The sequence below is a fragment of the Balearica regulorum genome, chromosome 1 (genome assembly GCF_011004875.1).
Source record: "Balearica regulorum gibbericeps isolate bBalReg1 chromosome 1, bBalReg1.pri, whole genome shotgun sequence".
NCBI classification, from domain to species: domain Eukaryota; kingdom Metazoa; phylum Chordata; class Aves; order Gruiformes; family Gruidae; genus Balearica; species Balearica regulorum.
This window is the reverse complement of record NC_046184.1, coordinates 148,208,801-148,232,814: the sequence shown is the minus strand read 5'-3', so window position 1 is coordinate 148,232,814 and position 24,014 is coordinate 148,208,801. Positions and strand designations below refer to the sequence as shown.

At 40.8% G+C, this 24,014-nt stretch overlaps 1 protein-coding gene across 2 annotated transcripts in view; it reads right to left on the bottom strand.

Annotated features, from left to right (window-relative positions):
* Window positions 1-23,813, bottom strand: part of IL1RL1 (interleukin 1 receptor like 1) — a 32,431-nt gene extending 8,618 nt beyond the window's left edge. The window contains exons 1-10 of one of the 2 annotated variants that reach the window (XM_075738680.1): window positions 23,710-23,813; window positions 22,446-22,575; window positions 17,898-17,993; window positions 16,951-17,021; window positions 13,082-13,283; window positions 12,632-12,800; window positions 12,382-12,544; window positions 9,717-9,785; window positions 7,699-7,831; window positions 7,450-7,607 (exon numbers count right to left, since the gene is read on the bottom strand). In XM_075738680.1, the coding sequence (XP_075594795.1) occupies window positions 7,450-7,607; window positions 7,699-7,831; window positions 9,717-9,785; window positions 12,382-12,544; window positions 12,632-12,800; window positions 13,082-13,283; window positions 16,951-17,017 (961 nt within the window). In that variant the 5' untranslated portion in view covers window positions 17,018-17,021; window positions 17,898-17,993; window positions 22,446-22,575; window positions 23,710-23,813. Of the gene's footprint in view, window positions 1-5,506; window positions 5,829-7,449; window positions 7,608-7,698; window positions 7,832-9,716; window positions 9,786-12,381; window positions 12,545-12,631; window positions 12,801-13,081; window positions 13,284-16,950; window positions 17,022-17,897; window positions 17,994-22,445; window positions 22,576-23,709 lie in introns of those variants that run through there. The other variant, XM_075738688.1, reaches the window with a different exon arrangement.
* Window positions 23,814-24,014: the final 201 nt, after the last annotated feature.

Here is a 24,014-nt window from a genome sequence, read left to right as displayed (position 1 = left end):
TTATCACCCTGTTAGAGGAGAGCTATGTTTCTACCACAGCCCAGATAGCTGCATTTCTGTAACAGCCCATTTTTCCGCTTGATCTGTGATTCATGGAGCAGAAGTCAATCTAGATATGTGCATCTTTTAGAGGATACCTAGTTCTGCTGCAGCAAGAGACGATGGGAGGTAAAAGCAAGATCATTTTGTAGTCTATCAATACTAGAAAGATGGAAGCTTAATCCACAGGCTCTTACAGCCACAAAGCTGAAGAAGATACTTTTGACCTACGTCCTGGACATACTGAATTCATCCAGGATTCAGTACTGAAAACATTAGGAAGTCCAGATAGCCAAGTTTAAAATTAAAATATCAAAGGCTTTATACAGCAGTTACACAAAGAGGATTCATTATCCCTTGGAGGGAAGATTAATGGAAACTGATTAATAGTAGAAATCTAAGAAAATGAAAGATACTTAGATCTAGTCTACTTGCTTTTAACATGTAGACTCAGAGCAGTTCCATGTACATTTTTTCTCTGACAATTAAATCCATTAAGAATTTTCCATTTGCAGTTCACCTTCTTTACCTAATTATTCCTGCCCAGCATAACAATTCATCACCCCATAGTTGTAATAATATAGCTGCTTTGGGAACTTTTCTGTGATTCAGATCACTGAAATGATTTGGATTAAAAAATATACCTCCACAGACATCGGACTGGATGATGGACTTTTACCCCCAAAGAAATGCACATGAAAATGTTCATATTGTGCATCACATCTGCATAAAAGGTCCCATCCATTTTTATTTTACTATGATATAGCAAATATAATAATTGCCAGATGCAATGCCCTGACTTGGAATATCACTATAAGCGTGTATCCCTTAAGCGTTGCAATGAGATTGATGAATGCTGCAATTTCAGAATTACCTTAGCTGAGGAAATAAATACTCCTTAGAATGTTGATCACATATAAATTTAAATACAAGCATTCTGTCAATACAAACATGGAGGTCAGCTCTGGCATCCTCACTGTAAAGACACTTCAATGTATCTCAGCTGATGGAGGGTGATTATATATACTGGCAGCAACTCTACCCAGCCAAGCCTTGTGCATTCAAAGCAGGGATCAAACGTTCAGGGCTTTTCCTCCCTCTGCCTGCAAAACACACACAAGAGACATGTGGCTGCAGCAGCAGGCCATTAACCAGCACTTGAGGAGGTGCCTCTTACAGCACTCTGAAGAGCCAATCTCTATTTCCTCTACAGAAGAGGCAGCAAGACAGACTGGAAAATGCTGCAGATGGTATACAGCCAGCAAGCTTCCAAGCACTGACCACCACCAAGGAGAAATTTCAGAGCTTTCGCTTGGATTTGGCACTAAATGAATGACATAAGATAAAATATTTAGCAGTCAAGTCTCATGTTGAGACTTACAGGTTCCCTGGCTTCTCCAGGAGATGTTGAATAAGACCATGTATTGAGGAGTACTTACAGAGGCAACCTAAACATGAGAAATTCCCCTGAAAAGCTATATAAATAAAGAGTTTACAAGTACATTTTCCCTTTCCTCTGGTAGGATGCAAGGTAAATCTGACATGATTTTCACACTCTTCCTGTTTCTTTCTTTGCCATTTAAAGGGACAAAGAAACATCAGGCACATGGTGAAGCATACCTCACCAGAACTAAGAGATCTGAGGAAAACACCTTCCAATAAGATCGAAGTGGGAATGAAAACAACCAGTTTATTTCGCAGTGAAGTTTGGCCATTTTGTTGTTTTAACAGTGTCCTGTCATGCCCATAAAGGAACTTCATCCTTGTGGACCCCTTCAAATTTATTATATGATCCGTTTTCCTGGTCAATACATACACAGAGACAAAATCAGAAATCCCCGTCCGCTACCTGATGAGGACGACCCAAGGATCAGAGATTGCCACTATTTCCTATTGCTTCATTTGTTGACAGTGTGCTCGCCACAGCATTACAAATACTGTTATAACGCATTGAGTAAGTATCTCTAAAACATCTAGAAAAGAAACAGGCTCCAACAACAACTTCTGCAATGCTGAACCTAAAAAAAATGCTGTTTATATTTGGTTTTACATGTGATTAGACCAAGGCTGGAAAAGAAGTGATAGATTTCCTGTGCTTATACAGCTTGTAAAGCATCAGACAAGAACCCTAAATCAGTCTTCCTGGAAGAGCAGGTTCAGTTCCCAGTAAGGCTGACTCAGTCCCTTTTTTCTCTGGAATTAATCAGCTATCTTCAGCACAATGGGGGCAAGGGCCAGAAGCCACTTTTGAAGGCCGTGAACAAGGTTGAAGAGATCCTGTTGTTCCATTTGACTTTGCTGCATCATTTAGCAGCAGAGAGTTCATGAGTAGGCTGTCTTCTAATACTATTTATTTATACTCAAGAGCAATGGGAATACAGAACTATCAGCTCCCAAGAAACAGGCCAGAGAAAACAAGTCAGAAGCAACATTTGAAGGCATTTCCTGACAAACTCCAGAAGAACAGCAGTTTTTTGTAGCTTTGCTGACTTCTAAGGTAGACACATTTTCAGACAGTAAAGGCAGAGATCTGGGTCTGGAATTTCTGTCCACATCTGTCTACCAAAGATGAGCCAAAAAGATAAGGTTGGGGATTAAATATCTTTGAGGAAGAACAGATCTGATGTTCTGGACGGGACTTTATCTTTGCTTCAAATGACTGGAATTTCTCACATTCTTCAGGGAAGAGGGTTCAGCCAGGAAAATTTGTGGTCCTCTGGGCACTTTACACTTCCTTGTGAATGAGAATTGAGGAATGCTCAGGGAGAAATAAGATGATGCTTGTGGGTCAGACACATGAAAAGCCACCTCCAGTTACTTAACCAGCCCTGAATCAAGATAAGGAACTAGAAGCCAATGGCAGCTTATAAATTAATAAGAAGAGAAGTACTTGGAAGGTGTTCAGAAAGCCCGTGTATTACCTAGCAGACAGAAGGGGATGCTGAAGGGCTGTTCCTGTCCTGACCCAGCTCTGCTGGTAGAAGGAGTTAACACTTTCAGCGTTTCTCCAATTATTTGTCCTATCCTCCCCCTCAGGAGCTAACAGCTCCCCACACACACTCTGCCAGCAGCGTTACTTTTGTGAACATTGGCTCGCTGCAGTTCTCATTGAACTGAACTGATGTGAACAGTGCAGCTGAGTAGTTTCTCATTCTTGAGAGGTGGCATCTTCCAGCATGAGAGATACCAAGCAGCTGTGGAGGGCAACTGGGAGCAGTCTGGGAGGCTTTGTCAGGAAAGGTGGAAGAAAAGGGAACTAAAAGCCGTCACAAATTCTTTAGCCTTACAGTGACCAGAAGCCAACACCACACAAGTTACACAGATGATCTCAAAGCACACAAGAGGACATGTCTTGTGGCAGAGAAGGAATGTAAAACATGGGATGATCACCATCTCTGGAATTAAAAAGGGGGGTGTAGGACTGAAAGATCTAGAGGAAATGAGACAGCCTATATTTTCTGCAAAGAGGTATTATGAGACATGAAGAATGTGTTCATGAACAAGTGTTGGTGAAGGAGTCACCAAAGAGCTTCAGGCAAAGAGGGGAGAGAAAGGATGGGAAATAGTGTGGAAGGATGGGTTCCACATTGACTGGGAGTGATCATAGTCAAGGCAGGGAGTGGATGAGGAAAAAAAAATGGAGTAAGATCTTCCTCAGCAGGAGGAGAAGCAAACTGTGAAGGTAGCAGCAGCAGCAGCAGCAGCTGAAAGATGCAGGGACATTAGAACTTCCTAATGGAGGGAAGAACATATGTGCAGACCCTGTGAAAATTCATAGCCAAATCTTCATTAAAATTCTTCTGTTAAAATAAAGAATTTGCCTGATTTCTCTGTGTCTAACAGACATAGTATGTGTAGTCTGGATACCACCAAATCACACCAAAAGGAGCTGACTGCATTGCATTACTCCTGATAACTGACGTATTTAGGTCATGTAGCTCATTTTGAAAGAGCTGATCAGCTTCTCTTAGCAGCATTTATTTCCTATATCTAAAAAGACAAGTGAAAAGACACTTGGGACAGACACTTAAGACAGGCACTGTTTTCACAATACAGCACTTTTTCTTCACACACATATGTGGATACACGTATGTGAAGCACAGCTACAGGCTGGGCTGAGGATGGATTGAGAGCAGCCCTGAGGAGAAGGACTTGGGGGTGTTGGCTGATGAAAAGCTCAACATGAGTCAGCAATGTGCACTTGCAGTCCAGAAAGCCAACTGTATCCTGGACTGCATCAAAAGCAGCATGACCAGCAGGTTGAGGGAGGTGATTCTGCCTCAGAAGGTTCTGGGGAGACCTTACAGCGGCCTTCCAGTACCTGAAGGAGCCTACAGGAAAGCTGGAGAGGGGCTGTTTACAAGTGCGCAGAGTGATAGGACAAGGGCTAATGGCATTAAACTAAAGGAGGGTAGATTTAGATTAAATATTAGGAAGAAATTCTTCACTGTGAGGGTGGTGAGGCACTGGAACAGGTTGCCCAGAGAAGCTGTGGATGCCCCCTCCCTGGAAGTGTTCAAGGCCAGGCTGGATGGGGCTTTGGGCAACCTGGTCTAGTGGAGGGTGTCCCTGCCCATGGCAGGGGGGTTGGAACTAGACGATCTTTGAGGTCCCTTCCAACCCAAACCATTTTATGATTGTATGATTCTGTGTGTGCACGGCATAAATTCTAAACTGGAAAATATACCTCTTTTTCCCTGTGAAATGTCAAGAAGCTTTGCCAATGACATCAGTTCCTGGCAGTATTATAGGAGTACTTTTGTTTTCCATGGAGACAAAACCAAACAGATCCCAACATTCTTGACTGTGAAAGGAACTCCTCCTTTTCTCATCATTCCTCTCTGGCAATTTTTTATTCTTATTTGGAATACAATTGTTATCAAAGCAAATTGCTAGATTTAATTATAATGATATTGCTATCAATGAACTAGGACTTAAAGTATTTTAATATCACTCAGCAAATAGATTTAATTCCTGGTTCCCATGGCAAATTTCCATGTGGTGAGCCAAAGCATTCGTTCAGTAGGTTTTTGAAGACAGAGGCTTTTGTAAGACTGAACAGGTACTAACACAGAGGATCTCTAATGCAGTTGCCTACAGTATCTCTGCTTTGTCCATTAATCATTCACCTGTGCTGCTAAACACTATTTATCTAGTTCATTAGATGCCCCCACAACTGACTAATTTGAGTAGCAACTGGCACAACACCTATTCATCTCTTACATCCTATCATAGATCTGTGCTACCTATAATGATAATGTAACTCATACTGAATGCCCAGGAAAAGAAAAATCAGAATACAGAGCAGGAACTTGTGTAAAAAGCACATTAACAGGATAGTAACTAGCAGACACAATTTGTGCTGTGGGAAACACTAAGGAACAACCATATATTAAAAAAAAAAAATAAAATCAACAAACCACAACTGGTTTTTTCCATTAAGAATAAATGAACAAAACACAAAAAATAAGTAGAGTTCATATTTTTATTACACATTTACAAATTGTGAGGCAGAAGCAAACCCTACAGTATTTTTATTATACTCAGAGGCAAGCTGTCATTGTTTTAGCATAAATATTGTCCAGCTGTGCAAGCAGTGAACAAAGAAAACTAAAACAGAGCACAACCATTTCTGGATGTAGCATTGCTTAAACCAACAGTGCTGAGTAGCAGAAGCAGGCATCTTGGCAATAGCAGCAGCAAGGAGAAGGGGACAGACATCCACACAAAACAGGCAGCAGGAAAGGGGGGGTCACAGTCAAGAGCTTTCATGAACATTTACTGAAAACCTATGGATAAAAAACATAATAAGATTTGTCTACAACAGAAACCAGATTTAACAAATCACTTGATGAATACAGAATATAAAATATACTCTTGCCTTCATCTAATTTGCAGTATGGGGCCCATAAACGACTTGTATTGCCTGAACTAGAGTAAGTAGGAACTGTTACTCAGTTTCCTTCCCTCTCATTGCAAGTAGGCTCCCACACTCAGATAATTCAGTGCAGAGCTGATGTGCTTCCAGCTTCCCAAGTGATGCTATGCTCACGCTCACTTAGTAACACCCAACCAAAACATCTCCTGCCACCTTTCTCTGCAGGAAATCGGTGCTGTCCTGCTGGATGATCATCCATCCTCTGTTATAATTTACCTGCATCCTCTCTAGTCTAGGCTATGGCAAGGAAATATGTCCATGCTTTGAAGCCATGATCCTGTAAGAATTTATGAACTCTCAAAAATACTGCAGGGCATGGAGCTGTGCACACCCTGTGATCAAAATACACTTGATTTTACTCTTCCTACCATTCTCTTACAGAAAACTAATCCCTGTTAAAGGCCTTGGGATTTCTTCTCAAGGTCCTTGGTGGCTCAGCATATCTGAAGGAATAAGAAAGGAAACCATTGACCACAGCTCCTTCTTGTGCCTTCACAGACACAATAAAATTTTCTGCCATAAGAATCTAACTCAGTGGTGCTGGCAACAGTGCCTAGGCATCTGGCTATCCCTATTAAAAAAAAACAAACAAACAAAAAAAACCCAAACCATCATAGGAGCTAAAGACCATCCCAGTCCCCACCATTATTGACCTAGATTTTCCTTCTCTGGCAGAAATTACTAGAACTAGGAATTTTAAACCGAAACCAAGGGAAAGCCTTTGAAGTGTTACTTACACTCTGTGTGGCACACAGTGAATACAGTGGTGCTCAGAGGGAGAGAGGATAAAGCCAGACCTTGCAGAAGTTAGTCACACCACTTAACATTCAGTCAACAAGCAAGGTACTACAGCGGATGTGGTATGGGAGGGAAGACAAGCAAACTGGCAAATGAAAGTTGTTTTTAAAGTTTGCCTGTTTTCTGCCATGGTTCCACACTGGAAACAACAGTTTGATTCTCCAAAGAAGATGAATCTCTGCTCCTCACAATGCATTGTAACACTGCTGACCAAAGCAGAGGTCAGTTCCTTGCCCAGCTTTCATCTGCAGAGGTTCCTCTGCAGCCTGACCATTTTGTAGAGCAGACTGCACTATACCAGCATGCTTCAAATCCAAGTGCACTGCCTGCCTTCGAGGCAAGGGGAATTTGTCACCGAGCAGAAATATCCTAGAAACAGGATATTCTTATCACAGGGCTGATATAGTCATGCTCTGCATATACCAAGTCATGCTCTTGCTGATACCATTTGAGTAATGCCCCTCCCCCCAACAGAATTTACCCCAAGGACTTTCATGATCTAATGAAACCAGGAGAATTTTGCCACTGGCATGAATATGTAGGGAGAAAGCAGGCTGGTTTTCCTTCTTACCAACAGAAACTTTGTTACTAACCAAAACAAATAATAAAATAAAATCGCCAACATATTTCAAATTGAGTGCAAAGTGTAAGAAAACAAAATGAAATAATCCTACCCTCACATTGTGCTTTGAGTTGTAATGTCACTGTGGCCCTTGTGTTGTGCATTTCGTTCATCACTACACACGTGAAATTTGCCTGAAGATCCTCCTTTTTTACCTCCGTAATATGCAAAGTGGTCTCTCTGTAATATTCTTGCTCACGTCCTTGAAAACTAATAGAGAGAGAAAAGCTGGTAGTGTTGGCTTTAATGGCTAGGCACAGTTTGTATAGAAGAAAGATTATTCTGTGTTATATGTACTTACAAATGAGTCTTTTCATGAAATCTTGACAACTCTGAGTTTTTCACCGGGATGTTATCCACATCCCACGTGACAATAGCTATCGGCTGTACCTTAATCCCCAGGCGGGCCTGACATTTCAGAGACAAAGCAGCACCTAATCAAGATACAGAGAGATGTAAACATTCCTTGATGAAAAACAAGCATAATTTTATTATCCTCATACCATCTTTTTCTACAAATCTTCATACTACCTGTGAGTTTTGTCATAACAATTTTGACATATTTTTCTGCTGAGAAAATGATGCATAGAAGAGACTCAGAAAGAAATAGTAAAAGGAGATTTTAACAAATGATCTAACGCAACACCCAGGGTTACAAAAGGAATTATTTATATTTGTCATGATGAAGGCAATGTAGGCTTTACTTGTGATGCTTAACCTATGTAATCAACTATTGAGGAACATGGAAAGTAAATCTTGGTTTACACAAAAATGTACATGGAAATAACATAACTTAATTTCAGTATATATTATTTTGCAGAAGTCTTGTGTAGAGACTCTTATCTTGGATTTTATTCAAGCTGGACAAAAGTAAAGTAAACCAGTCCAAGCAAAACTAAAACAGGAAATTACTTATTAAGTATTTGTCATTAGGAAATATTTATTCCAAACTAAGAGTCATCATTGCACTGAAAGAAGGTATAATTAAAACACTTTAAATTATTTCCATGTAAATCTGCATCTAAGTAGGGCCTAGTTAAGATTAACAAATCTTATGATTTACATCCTGAATTGATATTAGGCAGCAGGGAGAAATCCCTTCAGTTTTGCAAATAGGAGACAATAGATCGGGTACAGAAAATGGTTTTTAAATGGCTTTAAAGTAAGTTTGCTGCTTGTAAGCAGTGCCAGATTACTTTTTGTCCCGGAGGGAGGGGCAGAGGACAGAGTGCTAGAGACTGACCATCTTCTTAAAGAAAGGTGGTCCTGGAGCACAGATCAGCTAATTCTGAGTGACAAAGCAGCTGGGGGAAAGGGGGAAAAGAGAACGGGAATGCGAGTCACCATGGCAGCTCCCTGAGTACGTGGCACCTCAGCCAGGCCCCCGGGCCCTGCAGTACCGGCTGCCGCAGCAGCCTTGCTGTAGGACACAAACAGTGGAGTGGTACTCACAGTCCCTTCTCCCAGCGGCCCAGAGTCATCCCACCTGCCCTGGGAGACAGGTATCCTGGGCTACCTAGTTATGTTTCAGGTGGGCTCAGTCACTTTCTGGAGAGGTCCACCTTTCTCAGTTGACTACACAAAAACCCCAGACAGCTCTCGCTCCTACCACAAGCACCTTTCTCTGATGCTGCAAGTTACACAGGGTAAATCTGAATCACTAGGAACATCTGTGGTCCTAAAAGAAAGGGGGCCAGGGAGCAAGCTCTGCATCACAGGCTCTCCAACCTGCTATTTCTAAGTTCACTCCTTGGTCCTGTCTTTCAGCCTTCTCGGTATCTTCCAACCAGACAGGTCTGCTCAATGCTAGCCAACGTGGACATGAGCCAGGCAGTGCTCCACGGCCTCAGGGCCAGCGACCAGCCCCTCCTCTCCTTCATTCTTCAACAGAGACACAGCTGCGGTCTCCAGACTGGGACCGCAGGTAATAAGGAGTGTCTCTAGTTGCAAGAATAGTCCATCCTTCTCTCTTAGGGCTACCATCAAGCACTTTCAAGGGATTTAGCTAAGCCCTCTTTGAAGTGGACAGAAACTGTCACCCCTTCAGCTGAGATGTAATAATTGACTGAGTAATCCCAGTCTATCCCAATAAGGGTAGAATGGGTTATTTAAAACTCCTTAACTTGCTGCTTAATACCTAAATAACCCATCAGTTATATCTAACATCACATCAATGTGCGTGGGGAGAATTAAATCTGGTAAACATTATTGTGCAAAAATGTAATGAAAAATTCCATCATTAAATCTTCCTGAAGATTCCCATGCTCACTAGGCCATCACAAAATGTTAATTTAAAAACAATTTAAAGTCCGTACTTACCGAGCTCCACTTCTATTACATCTTTATCTTTTGGAAACAAAATTTGAGGAGGTAGAGGGGAGTGTTTTGCTTTAGAAATTAAGGAGGGAAAGAAAGCACATATTAGAAAGTTGTGAAAAAACATTTTGTAAGATAATTATTATAATCTGTACAGTTAATATCTTAAGATCCCAAAGCAGAATTGCAAACTAACACTACCTGTGTTTCACATGTCTGTAGGGATCATCTGATTTTATTCCTATGACCAAATATTCCTGGGGAGTCTGTACATGTTAATAGTTCAAGTATTTTCTCCCCATTTATTTAATTTTTACCTTTGTACATAAAGAGTAAGGCAATTCTTTAGTTTTGCAAGTACTATTTTCCACTATGCTGAGTGGGAAGAAAAAGCAAACGCAGTAATAGCTTTGTGTATTTTCTCAGTTGCTTATTTTGTTTTTAAAAAGAGATAAATAAATTCCTTCAGACATTTGAGAAATTACTAATATCCATGATATGAAATAGCAAATATGTACTTTCATGCAGTATCTGAACTGGGGACCCTCTAGCCCACAGCTGCCTGCCTGTCTTTCCCTCTTTCCCCGGTCTCTGCAGCCTGACAGCCGAGCACATCTGGTTCCCCGGCCTGCCTCTCCGCACAACTCCTTCCCATTGCACCAGCCTGCCATGACATTGAGCATCCCTTATCACTACCTTTTAGAAGGAATACTGCTTTTCCTTTGACATATTTATTTTCTGTCCCCACTAACGATTGTTATGGACAGGTCCAAACTACATCCAGCTGCTTGACTTCAATTAGGTATTCAGCTCTTTGAGATTTTTTTCCCTTGATATATTTTTTCTTCTTCTCTTACCCTTTATACTGTCTCATATTTCCCAGTCCAAAAACATTGCTTGCTATCCTTTCCCTGATGAAGCTTTTCTGTCTCAAGGCAGCTCTGCGAAACCCATAACCATACTTCCCTAAAAAATCTAGAGGAACTCATTTAACCCCCTGCTTCCCAGGCTGCCAGAAAAGCATTAGGATCTTTACCCATCCTAACTGTTTCTAATTTTCCTTAGCTGGATCCAGTAAAAAAGAAGTCAAGAGAAAGTCAGTAACTTCCTAGCTAGCTGACTATGCTAAGTTCTTAGCTGTCAGCATTCAGAGGCAGAGGATCCTCTGGGTCAGTGTGGATCTGCAAGGCAACAGGGATGTACATCGTAAGCAAATATTATCAAAACGTAACAGCTCCACTCATCAGCATACTACTTTTAAGGGCTGATAAAAACTCAAAGAAGTTGTCATTAAATACTTTGAATTTAGTAAAAACTGGAGCAGACGTGACACACCCAGCTCAGATTTCATGTTATGTTGCAAACCCTTCTTTCTGCAATGATTTCAAAAGTAAATCAGATTAACTTCAAAATGAAGTAATCTCACTGGATGTAACAAAGGCTTTTGTACATTTGGATGCTTTGTGCAAAATAAAACCCAGGGATTTTAATTATAGCCCAAACGCAAGAATATTCCTGACCAGTTAGAGCAGTTTTGATTAAAGTAAATTCAAACAAAAATTAAGTGTTAGGCAGAGACTAGTCATGTAGATCAACAGGGCATTACAGGGAAGAGGGGGAGGAAAGGCACGACACCTCCTAAGCTATTGTACTACGTCTCGGCTCAAATCTGTCTTCTGTCCACCTCAGAATAATCAGAACAAACTGCTACTGGGATCTGGGCTCAACAGCAAAAACTGGAATCAAGGCTCCTACATTCCAAATCTGCATTCTGCCCACAAAGCTGGATGCCTCCCCACAGCAAAAAGGTCTGATGTCAGTCTGCAGATGAACGTTATTTAAAAAAAAAATTAAAAAAATCAAACCAAATCCAAGTTCTCCCTGTTCCCAACCCCACAACAACCCTTCTGATTGTTTTTCTACTGATCTGATTGCAGAACTGAGGACACATTTTGAAGTCTTGCAAGTTGATACAATCTGGAACTGCTGATTGCCACATGCTCATCCCCTGACCACCATCCAGATACAAAGCTTCCCTGAGGAGATTGGAGATTGCATCCTAGAGGCACCCCAAAGTCCACATGTTTCAGACATGTTGGCTGCATTCAAAATAACAAAGACACAGCAATTACTGAGCTCCACTCATTTTCTGTCTCCCTCTATCTCTCGCTCATTTTGTCTCATTCAAGACAAATCTGAAAGTTTTTTCAGCCCTACTATCAAATAAATGCTAGACGATCAAGACGGACCGAAGGTATTGAGTTGCACGCCATCAGCACATCAGTGATCCAATGATCACCAGATGATCCTCACTAGCTACAAACTCTTCTCCCCTCGAACAAAGAGAAAGCAGAGATTTGGGGCATCCCACTGAGGAAACCCTTCAGAAATAAGTGCTACCAGAGAGCTTTACCAATCACGTAACCAAAGTCATCAGAGACTTTTAGCAAAAAGCTGAATGTGACCAGGTCTGAATTTACCTCCATCTTGCTCCATGTGGATCCCCATCCGCAAAATTCATCTAAAAAAGCTGATCTTAAGTTTCATTAAGAAGATAAATCAAAGCAACAGAAACTCTTATTCTCTTCAATGTACAAATGGTGCTTCCTTTGCTTCAAGTAGACATCAGCCTTTTTTATCTTAGCAAGCTACAAAATGACTGTCTTACCCTTACTTATGAAAATCCTTGTTGCTGATACGTTAAACACATTTCCTTTATAAGTGTAAATAAATTGACAAGTATAATAACCATCATCCTCCTTTATTGGGTTGTTAATAAAAATATATTTTTCTCTCTTGTAGTATCTCTCTTCCTGAAGAGGTTTGCAGTCCTGGAAAAGAAAACTTTATTTATTTGGCTGCAAACAGCTTCTCACGGTAATCTGATCTACAGCTGGCACTATCAGGGTTTTATTTACCTTATACCACTGGATGATAGTAGCATTCTTATAATTGTCAATTGTAGGACAAACAATTTTTCCTCTTCCAGTGTCATTTGGGTAACGAATCTGACTTGGGAAACATACTCCTTGCTTGTGTGGATGCACTTGCACACTCATGCTGAATGACTTTGTGCGATTATTTGAACTTTAAAAATGGAATAAAGGTATGTCAGTGATAGTATTTTTATATGGAATATACTAAATATTTGCAACAAATGTGAGGGGTTTTTTTATAAACATATGGATGGTTATTTTAGTTCAGTCACAGATTGATTTTTAACCACCTGTCATAAAAAATAGCAATTGCAGAATGAAAAGTCACATGAATTAGTGCACACCATAAAAAAAGGCATCATTTCCACAGATAATAATTAGACTGTATTTTTTTCCAGTCTTATGCCTTTCACTTTTCAATGTTGCACTTACAAAAGTGTAACACAAGTGTAGTTTCCAGAATCTTCTCTAGAAGTTGGCAGAAACCAAAGAAATTGTTTTAAGGAAAATATTCGTGATCCTTCTTCTTCTGCTGGAATTATTTTGTAAGTATCTGTGTGATACCAGGTGACTTTCACAGATGAACTCCATCGTGGACATTTTATAACTAAAGCCTCACCTTCCATTGCATCAACTGCAAATGAAAAAAATAAAAATCTCCAATTAATTAAACCTTAGCCCAACTGAGACAGAGGAGAACTTGGCATTCCTGGATAAGTAGGCCAGCCATGTGCCTCTAACTACCTTCCTTCAGTTTTCAGAAATTATATATAGCAAACTTATTCTTACTGGGGGTTTTTTTCAAGAAAAAAAATGTTTACCTTGAGCTATGGAGCCATTTGTTTCCAAAAATAGTAATTAATGTGTGGAACAGAAGAAGAAAAAAACCAAAAAAAACCCAAAAAAACCCCCCACAACAACCCCGGATTCAAACCAGAGATACAGTGAAAAGTATGAGGTTTTAACTGAAAAGCAGTGATTTCTTGAAATGAACTTCTTATGCAAATCTTTGCTTGAAATCCTGGTTTTATTCAAAATGGGAATTTAAACACAAGGAAAAGCACTGGCTTTAATGCTGTACTGTGAAGTTAGCTTTCCTTACTTCAGTATTGTTAATATTTATTTATACAACTGAAAAGAGCTCTTGCTCTACCTTTTTAATATAGAAAAAGGGAAATCAAGAATTTTTTTCTTTCACTGAAGAGAAAAACTAGGAGAAGGAGGAAGCCCTCCAAAGTTCCCAAAAAAATGTGAAAAAAAAAATATGAAAGAAATGTAACAAACTGGAAGGAAGAATTGATGGGAAGATGAAAAGATGCCAGAAAGGAATAACAGACAAACAAGAAGCATAGGTAAACAAACCACACACACACAACACAAACAAGAGGAAGGAGTTGGGAGTAAGGCACTAACTTTTTATTTTTTTTTAACTGAGTATATTTCTACTGTTGAATACTGAAACTGGTCCAGAGAAACTTGAGTCAAGCAATTTTGACAGATATTTAAGTGCCCAGGCACCTGAACAGTGAACTAGATGCTGAAAACAGAAACACTAATCTGAAAGTTAAATTGCATTTTGGAGAAGAGAAAGATGCGAAAATAAGCAGGGATGGAGACTGGACAAAGATGGGGATTGGCAGAGGAGCTACAGTAGATAAAGGACCATGAAAATGAGAGTAGGTATATGTGGTGGGTTGACCCTGGCTGGGGGCCAGGTGCCCACCAGAGCCGCTCTATCACTCCCCTCGTTCACTACACGGGGGAGAAAAAGTATAACAAAAAGCTTGTGGGTCGAGATAAGGACATGGAGAGATCACTCACTAATTATCGTCATGAGCAAAACAGATCAAACTTAGAGAGGGAATTCATCTAATTTCTTACTAAGGAAAACGGAGTACAGGAATGAGAAATAAAATCAAATCTTAAAACACCTCCCCCCACCCCTCCCATCTTCCCGGGCTCAACTTCACTCCTGGCTTCAACCTCCGCCCCCCCTCAGTGGCACAGGGGGATGGGGAATGGGGGTTACGATTGACTGATCACACGTTGTTTCTACCGCTCCTTCCTTCTCAGGGAGAGGACTCCTCACGTTCTTCCCCTGCTCCAGCATGGGGTCCCTCTCACAGGGACCTTCATGAACTTCTCCAACGTGACTCTCCCCCACGGGCTACAGTACTTCACAAACTGCTCCAGCGTGGGTCCCTACCACGGGCTACAGTCCTTCAGGAGCAGACTGCTCCAGCGTGGGTCCCCCACGGGGTCACAAGTCCTGCCAGCAAACCTGCTCCAGTGTGGGCTTCTCTCTCCACAGGTCCTGCCAGGAGTTTGCTCCAACATGGGCTTCCCACGGGGTCACAGCCTCCTTCAGGTGCCTCCACCTGCTCCGGTGTGGGGTCCTCCACGGGCTGCAGGTGGAATCTCTACACCCCCTCATCCTTCCTCCATGGGCTGCAGGGGGACAGCCTGCCTCACCATGGTCTTCACCACAGGCTGCAGGGGGATCTCTGCTCCGGCGCCTGGAGCACCTCCTGCCCCTTCTTCTGCACTGACCTGGGTGTTTGCGGAGTTTCTTATATCTTCTCACTCCTCTCTCCAGCTACAAAAGCACTCTCTAACTGTTTTTTCTCTTTCTTAAATATGTTATCACGGAGGCGCTGATGGGCTCGGCCTTGGCCAGCGGCGGGTCCATCTTGGAGCCGGCTGGCATTGGCTCTGTCAGGCACAGGGGAAGCTTCTAGCAACTTCTCACAGAAGCCACCCCTGTAGACACCCCACCCCCCCCAGCTACCAAAACCTTGCCATGCAAACCCAACACAGTATAGAAAATGCTAAACAAAATAGAGAATCTCTATCAAAAATGACACTTTGTGGGAGTATTGCCACTGTCTGGCTTTAGACACGTAGATGCACAAATCCCTGGTGAGCCTCTCTACATGGTGAACACTTGGCTTCTGCTCTCGTTCTTTCTAAAGAAGCAGTCCATCTCCACTGACATTACACGTGTTGTCTTGCTTAATAATTCAGGAACCTAAGTTAGGTATGAGTACCCCCAACCCCATTGTTGTAGCAGCATTCCTACCCATGAATCTTGCAAAGACAGTGGGACGTATCAGGGATGTCAGGAAAGGCGACATTGCCCCGCTGAAGGAGGAACACATTGGAAATACAGCTTTCTTCAGGGAAAAATAGAGAAGGACAGGGACCACACAGAAAATGAGATGTCTCATCTGAACTCAGTGACATCGGTGAAAATTATCTTGGCAAATTCTTCAGCAGAATTTGGCCTTTTAGCAAATATAATCTACAGGAAAGCTGGAGAGGGACTCTTTATCAGGGAGTGTAGTGACAGGACAAGGGGTAATGGCTTTAAACTGAAAGAGGGTCGATTTAGATTAGGTGTCAGGAAGAAATTCTTTACTATGAGGGCAGTGAGACACCGGAACAGGTTGCCCAGAGAAGCTGTGGATGCCCCCTCCCTGGAAGTGTTCAAGGCCAGGCTGGACGGGGCTTTGGGCAACCTGGTCTAGTGGAGTGTGTCCCTGCCCATGGCAGGGGGGGTTGGAACTAGATGATCTTTGAGGTCCCTTCCAACCCAAACCATTCTGTGATTCTGTGATTCTACGATAATTCATTTGAAACTTAGCATTCATATTGTAAAACTGAGAATATGGGAAAATATTTACAGATCATATCTTACAATATTTTGCATAGAAGTAAGCAGCTCAGCTGGAGACTAGAACTTCATGAGCACTATATAATGCTGTGTAAAAATGACTGCAAGATCAGCAGAGCTGACTCATCAGAAATAACTTACTATTTTGAATATCACCCATGTCCAATGAAGTGTTGTTGTTTTTATGTTACACTTGTGGGTTAACACCCCCAAAACCAGGACATTAAAAATCATTTTTAGTGAGCAAAGCTCCCAGTTACGTCCCTGGTTCAGCAGGGTGCATACACCTATGTTCTGTTCAGTGCCATTTAAGCATGCTTTTGGAGACTTTGCCCAGCTGGGGCCTGGAACACCAGCTACTTTCAAATCCTTTCAAAAAACCACTTTTTTTTTTCTGCTTGCAGAGATGCCGAGGAGTAGAGGTAGAACCTAGACTTAATGTCACAGAAATTGACTCAGTGCATTTTAATATACAGAGAAAATACATAAAGTTGGTTTTTAAGCTGTGACTTGTGGCTTGAGGTAAACTAGCTAATAATAGGTTTTTTAAAAATTACCAATTTGGGAACAGCCTACACATTTCTACAGAATAAACCTCATCAGAAAGTATTTTTAAAATGTAACTTACATGTTTCAGATGTCATGGAAACCGAGAGGAAGGTAGATAGGAAGACCAAATGTACATGCCCCATCATATTTCTAAACCAAAAAGAAAAACATTGATATCTCAGAATATACTCTGACTGCATTGGTTATGCTATTACCATGGTACTGATGAACATCGGCTGATAGATAACGGTATCATGCAGCGATAAACTGCATCACATGAACTGCTCTGTACAGAGTGTGTGTGTGTGTAGCAGTGGTTTTGCAGCTTTGAGATGATGCTCTTTGTTCTGTAATCAATGCAATAGTTGATGTTCTATTGAAACTACTGTTATGACTTAGTTTAATGGGGGTGGGGGAATTACTCTGCCATGGTAGGCCTCAGGCAGAAGCCTCTACTTGTTTCATTGGGGTTTTTTTAAGGAAGCTAAATGTACATTGGGATTCTCTATATAGTCAAGTGCAGAAAAAATATACCTTGATTTAGAAAAAGATAAATCCTGGATTTGAAAATATATACTCTGGCTTTGAATTAAGCTTACATCCAATCAACTGCTTAGGTGCACTAGACATTTTTGGCTTTCTATGGAAGTGGAGGTATCTTCAGTGACAGCTTCTGTAAGTAAGTGTTTACCAGTAAGAACAAAAACAGGTGAGTGCCATCAGCAATTCTAACCCAAAAGGTAACTGAAGAAATGGCCTGGAAAAGTAGGTAAAGGAACATATACTCATGTAACAGCAGTAGGGCGGATCCTGTGCCTCACCGATGTTTTCATTTGTGTCTAATTGATATGCACCTGCTGTAATTCACACCTCGTGGTGTGGCTCAGGCACTTTCCAGCAAACCCTTTTATTAAAGAAACTGGCTATTTGGCTATGGACATTAAATTGACCTAACCCTAGCAATATCTCAGGAGACAGCAGACATGCAATCCAGCTATATTATGCAGGTGTAAGCATTCTACTTACCATTTATAAACCCTTCACTTGAATGCTGTCCTTTGCTGCAGATCCCAGAGCGATGGGTTCTACTATCATGTATGAGGAAGAAGCACTCCCATGGTACTACAGATGGCAAATAAGTTTTCAAGAGAAATCAAGTTAGAAATGAATTATAATTTATCTTGCAGATAGTGAGCACAAGAGGAGTAGTGAAAAATAGGCAAGAAATATACAGGCAGGATAAGTACTGTCGTCACACTTACTGCAAGGAATTTTTATTTCAGTGCCAAAGATTTCCAGACTAAACAAACATTGACAGACCTTATCAAGACCTACATTTTTGCCAAGTCTGAAATTCAGAACAAACTTGATTTTGAGCTTTCAGAAATCTCATCAGCTTTGTATTGATATAGAAGGTTTATTTGGTTAGAAGGTTTAATAACACCCAGAGGCTTATTAATAAACTCTTAAAAATAGTAACAAAACTTAGTGTTGGAAGAGAAAAGCCTGAGAATTTCAGTGTAGGTACTTTGCAGGGATACTCACAAATCACAGAAAAGATGAGGTTTAGACCAAAAAAGCAGCATTCCAGCATTAATGTCACAGCAAGGCTGATGCCATGCCTTTTATGGGAAGCAAGTGACTAGCCAGGAGCTTCTAAAAACAATGTGCATGAGTAGCTGCTTGCTTTTGTTAGAGCTGGAGAAAAGTAGCACGTACAACCACATGCAGTCTATTGACTTCTTCAATTTTAAGGAAATCTTAGACCAGGATAATAGATTTTTAGAAGGTACTTTTTAGCACAACAAACATCAGGAGTTTTGCCCTGGAAGGGATGAACGAGCTGGCCCAGAAGAAGGTTCAGGAGTGACCTGGGACAGGGTAGGCACTCAGGGAAGAAAGGTACAGAGCAAAACAGCACACAACAAAATTCACAGCATCAACACGGCAAAGCATTTGTGATTGTTCATCCTTTAGAGCAGAAAGCTTCTTCCTAGAACTTATTTCTGACACTACCAGGGAACAAACCGGATTAGCAGGTGGGAATGGGGAGCTGAGTTTCACACATCCCAGTTATTAGAGACCTGGATCCAATTCAGGACCTAAACAGACTTGTATTTGCCAGCAACTCTGTTGACTTCATTCATCAGCTAAGGTCTACTTTGATCACAGTTGGAAACTGATATGCGGACTCATGGCTCCATATTCTCCTGAGAAAGAAAAGGAAGGAGCAAATGCCCTGCACATAGTTGGAAACCAGTTCACTCTTCAGCTGATATGAGCAACATTTGATAGATACATGGTGTCTCCATCTCCTGAACAGCACATCAGCAGTAAATGATGAAAGTTACTCTGGCATACCGCAGTGGGCACCTGATTTCCACAATCCGTGAGATATCTACTCATTCCATTTCTGTCTCTCTGGGTAAAATTGAAACACTGCAATCTAGAACTGATCTTTCTGAGAACTGATTTTCCTCAACTTGGTTTCACTGAGACTTCTTATGACATAGATCTGCTCTAAAACACTGCTTCATTCTCTGCACTAATTTCCACTCTAGTTAACTGTCTTTCACTATCTGTTACTGTACCTGATCTTATTGGTTCAAATCAGCTTTGGTTAACCTATGTCTCACTTGGTTTTTTGCACAGAAATTACTTTTATCACTTAGAGCTCACAAGAGCCATTATTGATCATTCCCAGTAATTCACCATCTCCAGATACTTGTGAGTTTGCTGCTTAGCATTGGCTTGTGCAGAGAGACCCTTTCTTCCTAAAAGGTCCTTCTGTCCAGCCAGATGGCCAGTTTTGCAAGCTGACTTTAAACTATTTGGCACATATATTTGGAATGGCTTGCTTGTTCCAGAGAGGGATTGACTGACACGTATGGGACTGCAGCAGGGTATATACATAGTCAGAACTAATGGTATAGCAAGGGAAGGTGAATCCCTCTAAAGAATACTTATGCAGCCTTCCAGAACACTGTGCCATCAGATGCTGGATGCCTACAGCATGCAAAATACATGTACGTGCATATGCATAATCAAATGTGATATGCAAAACGCTAGCTGCAGCAAGGCTAGTTCGTACAACTGACATTGGATGCATCTATATCAACTGATCCTCTGCAGTGAAGTCTCCAAATAGACCCTAAGAGTCAGCTAAGTGAAGAACTGTAAGCTGAATAACAAATAAATTTAATATCATTAGATTATTTGAGTAATTGAATAGACATTTAAAAAATATTCAGAACATTCCTTCTCTGCTGGGAGCCTTTTCCCTCTGAGTGTTTGGTTCTGTTCCACGAACATATTTCCCCCCCATGAGGTATACCAGCAGTTACACTAACTTTCCTACTGCTTTTTAGAGCTATTTTGTTTAAGCAAGCAGATACTTCAGCATGGAGACAAAAGGAAGTGATGGATTTTTAAGGAAAATCAGTTTCATAGACCAGATTTGAAGACTGTCTGAAATGAAGTTCTTTCTCATCTGATATTTTACTTGTATGTGTCTATTTGGCCACAATTGATCCCACTATTGGAGATACTGGTGAGTCCCTTATTGCCAGTGCTATTGCAGCCCTAGAAATAGAAGGCTGATGATTAACAAAAAGTTGCAAGGAGCTGTACTTTCTCTGTTTTTGAGATACAGCTTTGTCCAGGAATGAACACAGCCAATTACTTGCCCTCACCAACTCTTCTAACAAGGGCCAGAATGACCCAGGAGTAAGAAATTTGTATTTGCCTATCATCATACTTGTCAGTTGTCGTATTTAGCCCTCTGTTTGTTGAAAAAGTATGTCTTTGAGACACCTAACATACTGGGCTACCAACTGGCACCAAAACAATGCAAAATAGTTGTGCTGAAAGGACAGATTCTCCCCACCTAACTTTGATGATTGCTTTATTGATTTTCTCCCCATTTTTCAGTTGCCGTGTATTGGCGGCAGTTTAAGTAGAGTTTGGGGCTTGTGTGTGGAAATAGGTGCAATATATGGGGCTCTAATTAAAGAGGAATGTTCCCTGAAAATATAAAGAGCTCAGGCAATTAAAAGAACAATGTGATTCTGTTTGCATTTCCAAAGTCAGCAGCAAACTGCCAAATCACCTCAATAAAAACTGCGGCAGAGGTTGCAGTTATAGACAGCAAATAGCAAGAGAAGGACTGCTTCGCTAGTGCCTTACAGCTTGTGGCATTACTCTAAGCAAAGCAAAATTAAAGCATCCACACATCCGTGATATTTAGGTCAAATGAAAAGGGTATTAGGAGGCACAAGTCAAAGGCACTAAGACACCTCATGTCCCACAATCAAAAAGAAGTTCCTGTAGCTTGAAGCATTGAGACACAAAGACTGTAATTTCTGGATGTAGTTATGAGTTTTCTTTCTGGTTTTGCAGATTTATTTAGAACTTATGTTTTATTATATTTGTCTGAAGTAAAACTTGCGTAACAGATTTTTGGGTCCACAGTATAACACAAATTTAGATTGCTAATACTCACAGGGGAAAAAAGATAAGGAGACATTTTCCATAAATCTCTTTCTTCCTATAGCTCTTAATAACCATATGTTATAAACCTAACTCTAAGCGCTGTGAAGGAAAACTTCAGTACGATGCTGAAAAAGCATTAGATCCAAATACAGAGATTTGAGACAACTCCCTCAGTATGTCAAAACCTAGCCTCTGATGATCCAATATCAAAGGGAGATGAAAGAACTGGGAAGTCTCTACTTGTGTGGCAGGAGCAGTAGTCTATAGGGCTTAACTTCCTTGCTTCTCTAAAGGCAACGGTGTTAGTCATACATACATTATTGATTTATTATTTTTTTTTATAAAATTGTATTTGGCAACAAACTGTTTATAGTACCATTTATATAAGTGAATAAACATTATAAAAGTACCATACCTTGCATACTAAGAAAACTTGAAAATGTTATTGCAATTTCTACGTTAAAAAGCTTAACAGACTTTACAACGTAAACATACCATGAAATAGCAGTTGTGTAAGGTTTGTTTACTAAGACATAGAATTCATTCATTCACCCTTTGAAAGTTATTTTCATTCTTTCATCAAACCAGAAAAGCCATTCTGACTGAAAACGGGCTAATAAAATAGCAACAGTAACACTGAACTAATTCCAGAACTAGCACTCACAGTAGTTAACATTTACCCTAGTTACAGCAGTAAGTGTAAAGTTTAGGAATTTCAATATTAAAGTGAGGACATGCTAGAATTGATATACACATTATTCTTACAAAATATTTTAAAGCAACAAAGTACATAAATTACTAAACTCTGAAAAATCCTTTGCACAGTAAATATTTTCTGTGTCTTTGAATACTTAGTAAAAATATCTGCCAGAAAACTGAGCAGATCCATTTCTAAATACACTTCATTATAAAGTAAGTCTTTATGTCGGTCCCAAAATTATTTGTCTATCACATAGGCATATCGTCTATTTTAATCTAATATTTTTTCTTGTGATAAAGAAGCACATAAGTGAACTGAAATAAAATTTCTTATAAAATACTTCCGTTATTTTTGGTAAATGATAATATAAAAATTTGACCTACCATCTGGAAAATTCAGAAGGCAGAGAAGTGGCTTGTTCTCTGCGGCTGGGTCCTTTGCACTGATTTCTCTGCTGTAGCTTGTACCAGATATCACTGGGAACTTTTTTCAACTGGCTTGTGCAATTCATATCTGTAGGAGCAAGATATACAGCTGCATTTTGAGACACCTCCCACTGAAGAGAGCAGAACATACAAATTACTGTAGTAACCTTAAGTACCTGTCAGAGATAACATCTCATAGTTCCCATTAATCAGGCATCTTTTACCAATAGGACAGGTTTTCCGTTAACCACGAATTATTCCATTTTAGCATGATTATACTGCAATAAATCTGCTGGCTGGTTATTGGCTTTCTCACCCGCCTGGGGAGGACAAAGCAGGGACACTCAGCCGGCAGAGGGTGCTTTCAAACAGATTTTGTCTGAAAACAAGTGACGAGTCAGGCAGCAGCTCCCTGAGAACAGCTCTAAAAGTCACTGGAGCACCAGGAACGGTTTTTAGTGAAGGAAACTGCTTCACTGAAGCTAAACTGATAATAAAGGCTGCTGCATCAGCAGCTAAATTAAGTCTTTGAGGGAAAAAAGGCTGGAGGGGCAGAGCAGTTCCACAGGAAATCCAGAAGTAACTTCGGGAGAGCAAGAGCGAGAGGGAGAAGTCGCCACGGCAGTGGACATGAAGCAGCGTACAGTGACCCACAAAAGCAGGTATTCAGGAGGTCGTATGGGCCACCAAATGTCTGAAGGTCATTTTTAGGGAGCACTGTTCAAGACTACTGAGCAACCTTCCCAGGATCAGCACTGAACCTGGACCCATCAGACCAAAGGTCCCAAACTATCCCCTTCCTGTGCAGCAGCCAGTCTAAAGGGGTAATTTCAGTACTACATCAGCCAAATTCCAGGGGACAAATCAGCTTTGTACATCTTAGCAGAATAACCCTTAAAGACATTTTGAGAGTCAACTGTTCGTTCTTTCTTTAACCAAACAAGAAGGTTTTATGCTATGGTCATTCAAACCCTTATTTTTCCCTGGCAGAGGTATGAATACCAGTTATCCCTTTCAGTGTTCCTGGGACTCTACTGTCAGCATGCAGCAGCTCCACATCAACACACAAAGATGTATCAATTATACAGCAGCATGCAAAAATCTTACTGATGTCACACCCATGCTTTCCCCAGTTCTTGGTATAGCGTTTCCTTTGAAGTGGTCTGGGAGTTGCACTTCCCACATGACACAGAAAATGCAAAAGAGCTAAAAAAAACCTCACCTGCAACAACGAAATCTCACAGCGCTTTGGTCAACTGTTCAGAGTCAGCTCAGCTCAGTACTTTGAAAAGCTCACAAACCCCTCCATGCTCAGGTTCATGCAGTTTCATCGGAACCAAGGCCTTCCTCATTTCCTGATGCTGAAGACTCAGGCAAAAAGCCTGGAGTAACCATCTGCATTCAGCGGTAGATTCAGCGTCCTCTCACCGCGACATATGAGGTTACTCTATGGAAAGGTTAAGTACATTCAGGTCAAGCTAACTTCCATTGCCTGGATAAAGAATAAGTTCTGTCATAAAGTCCACT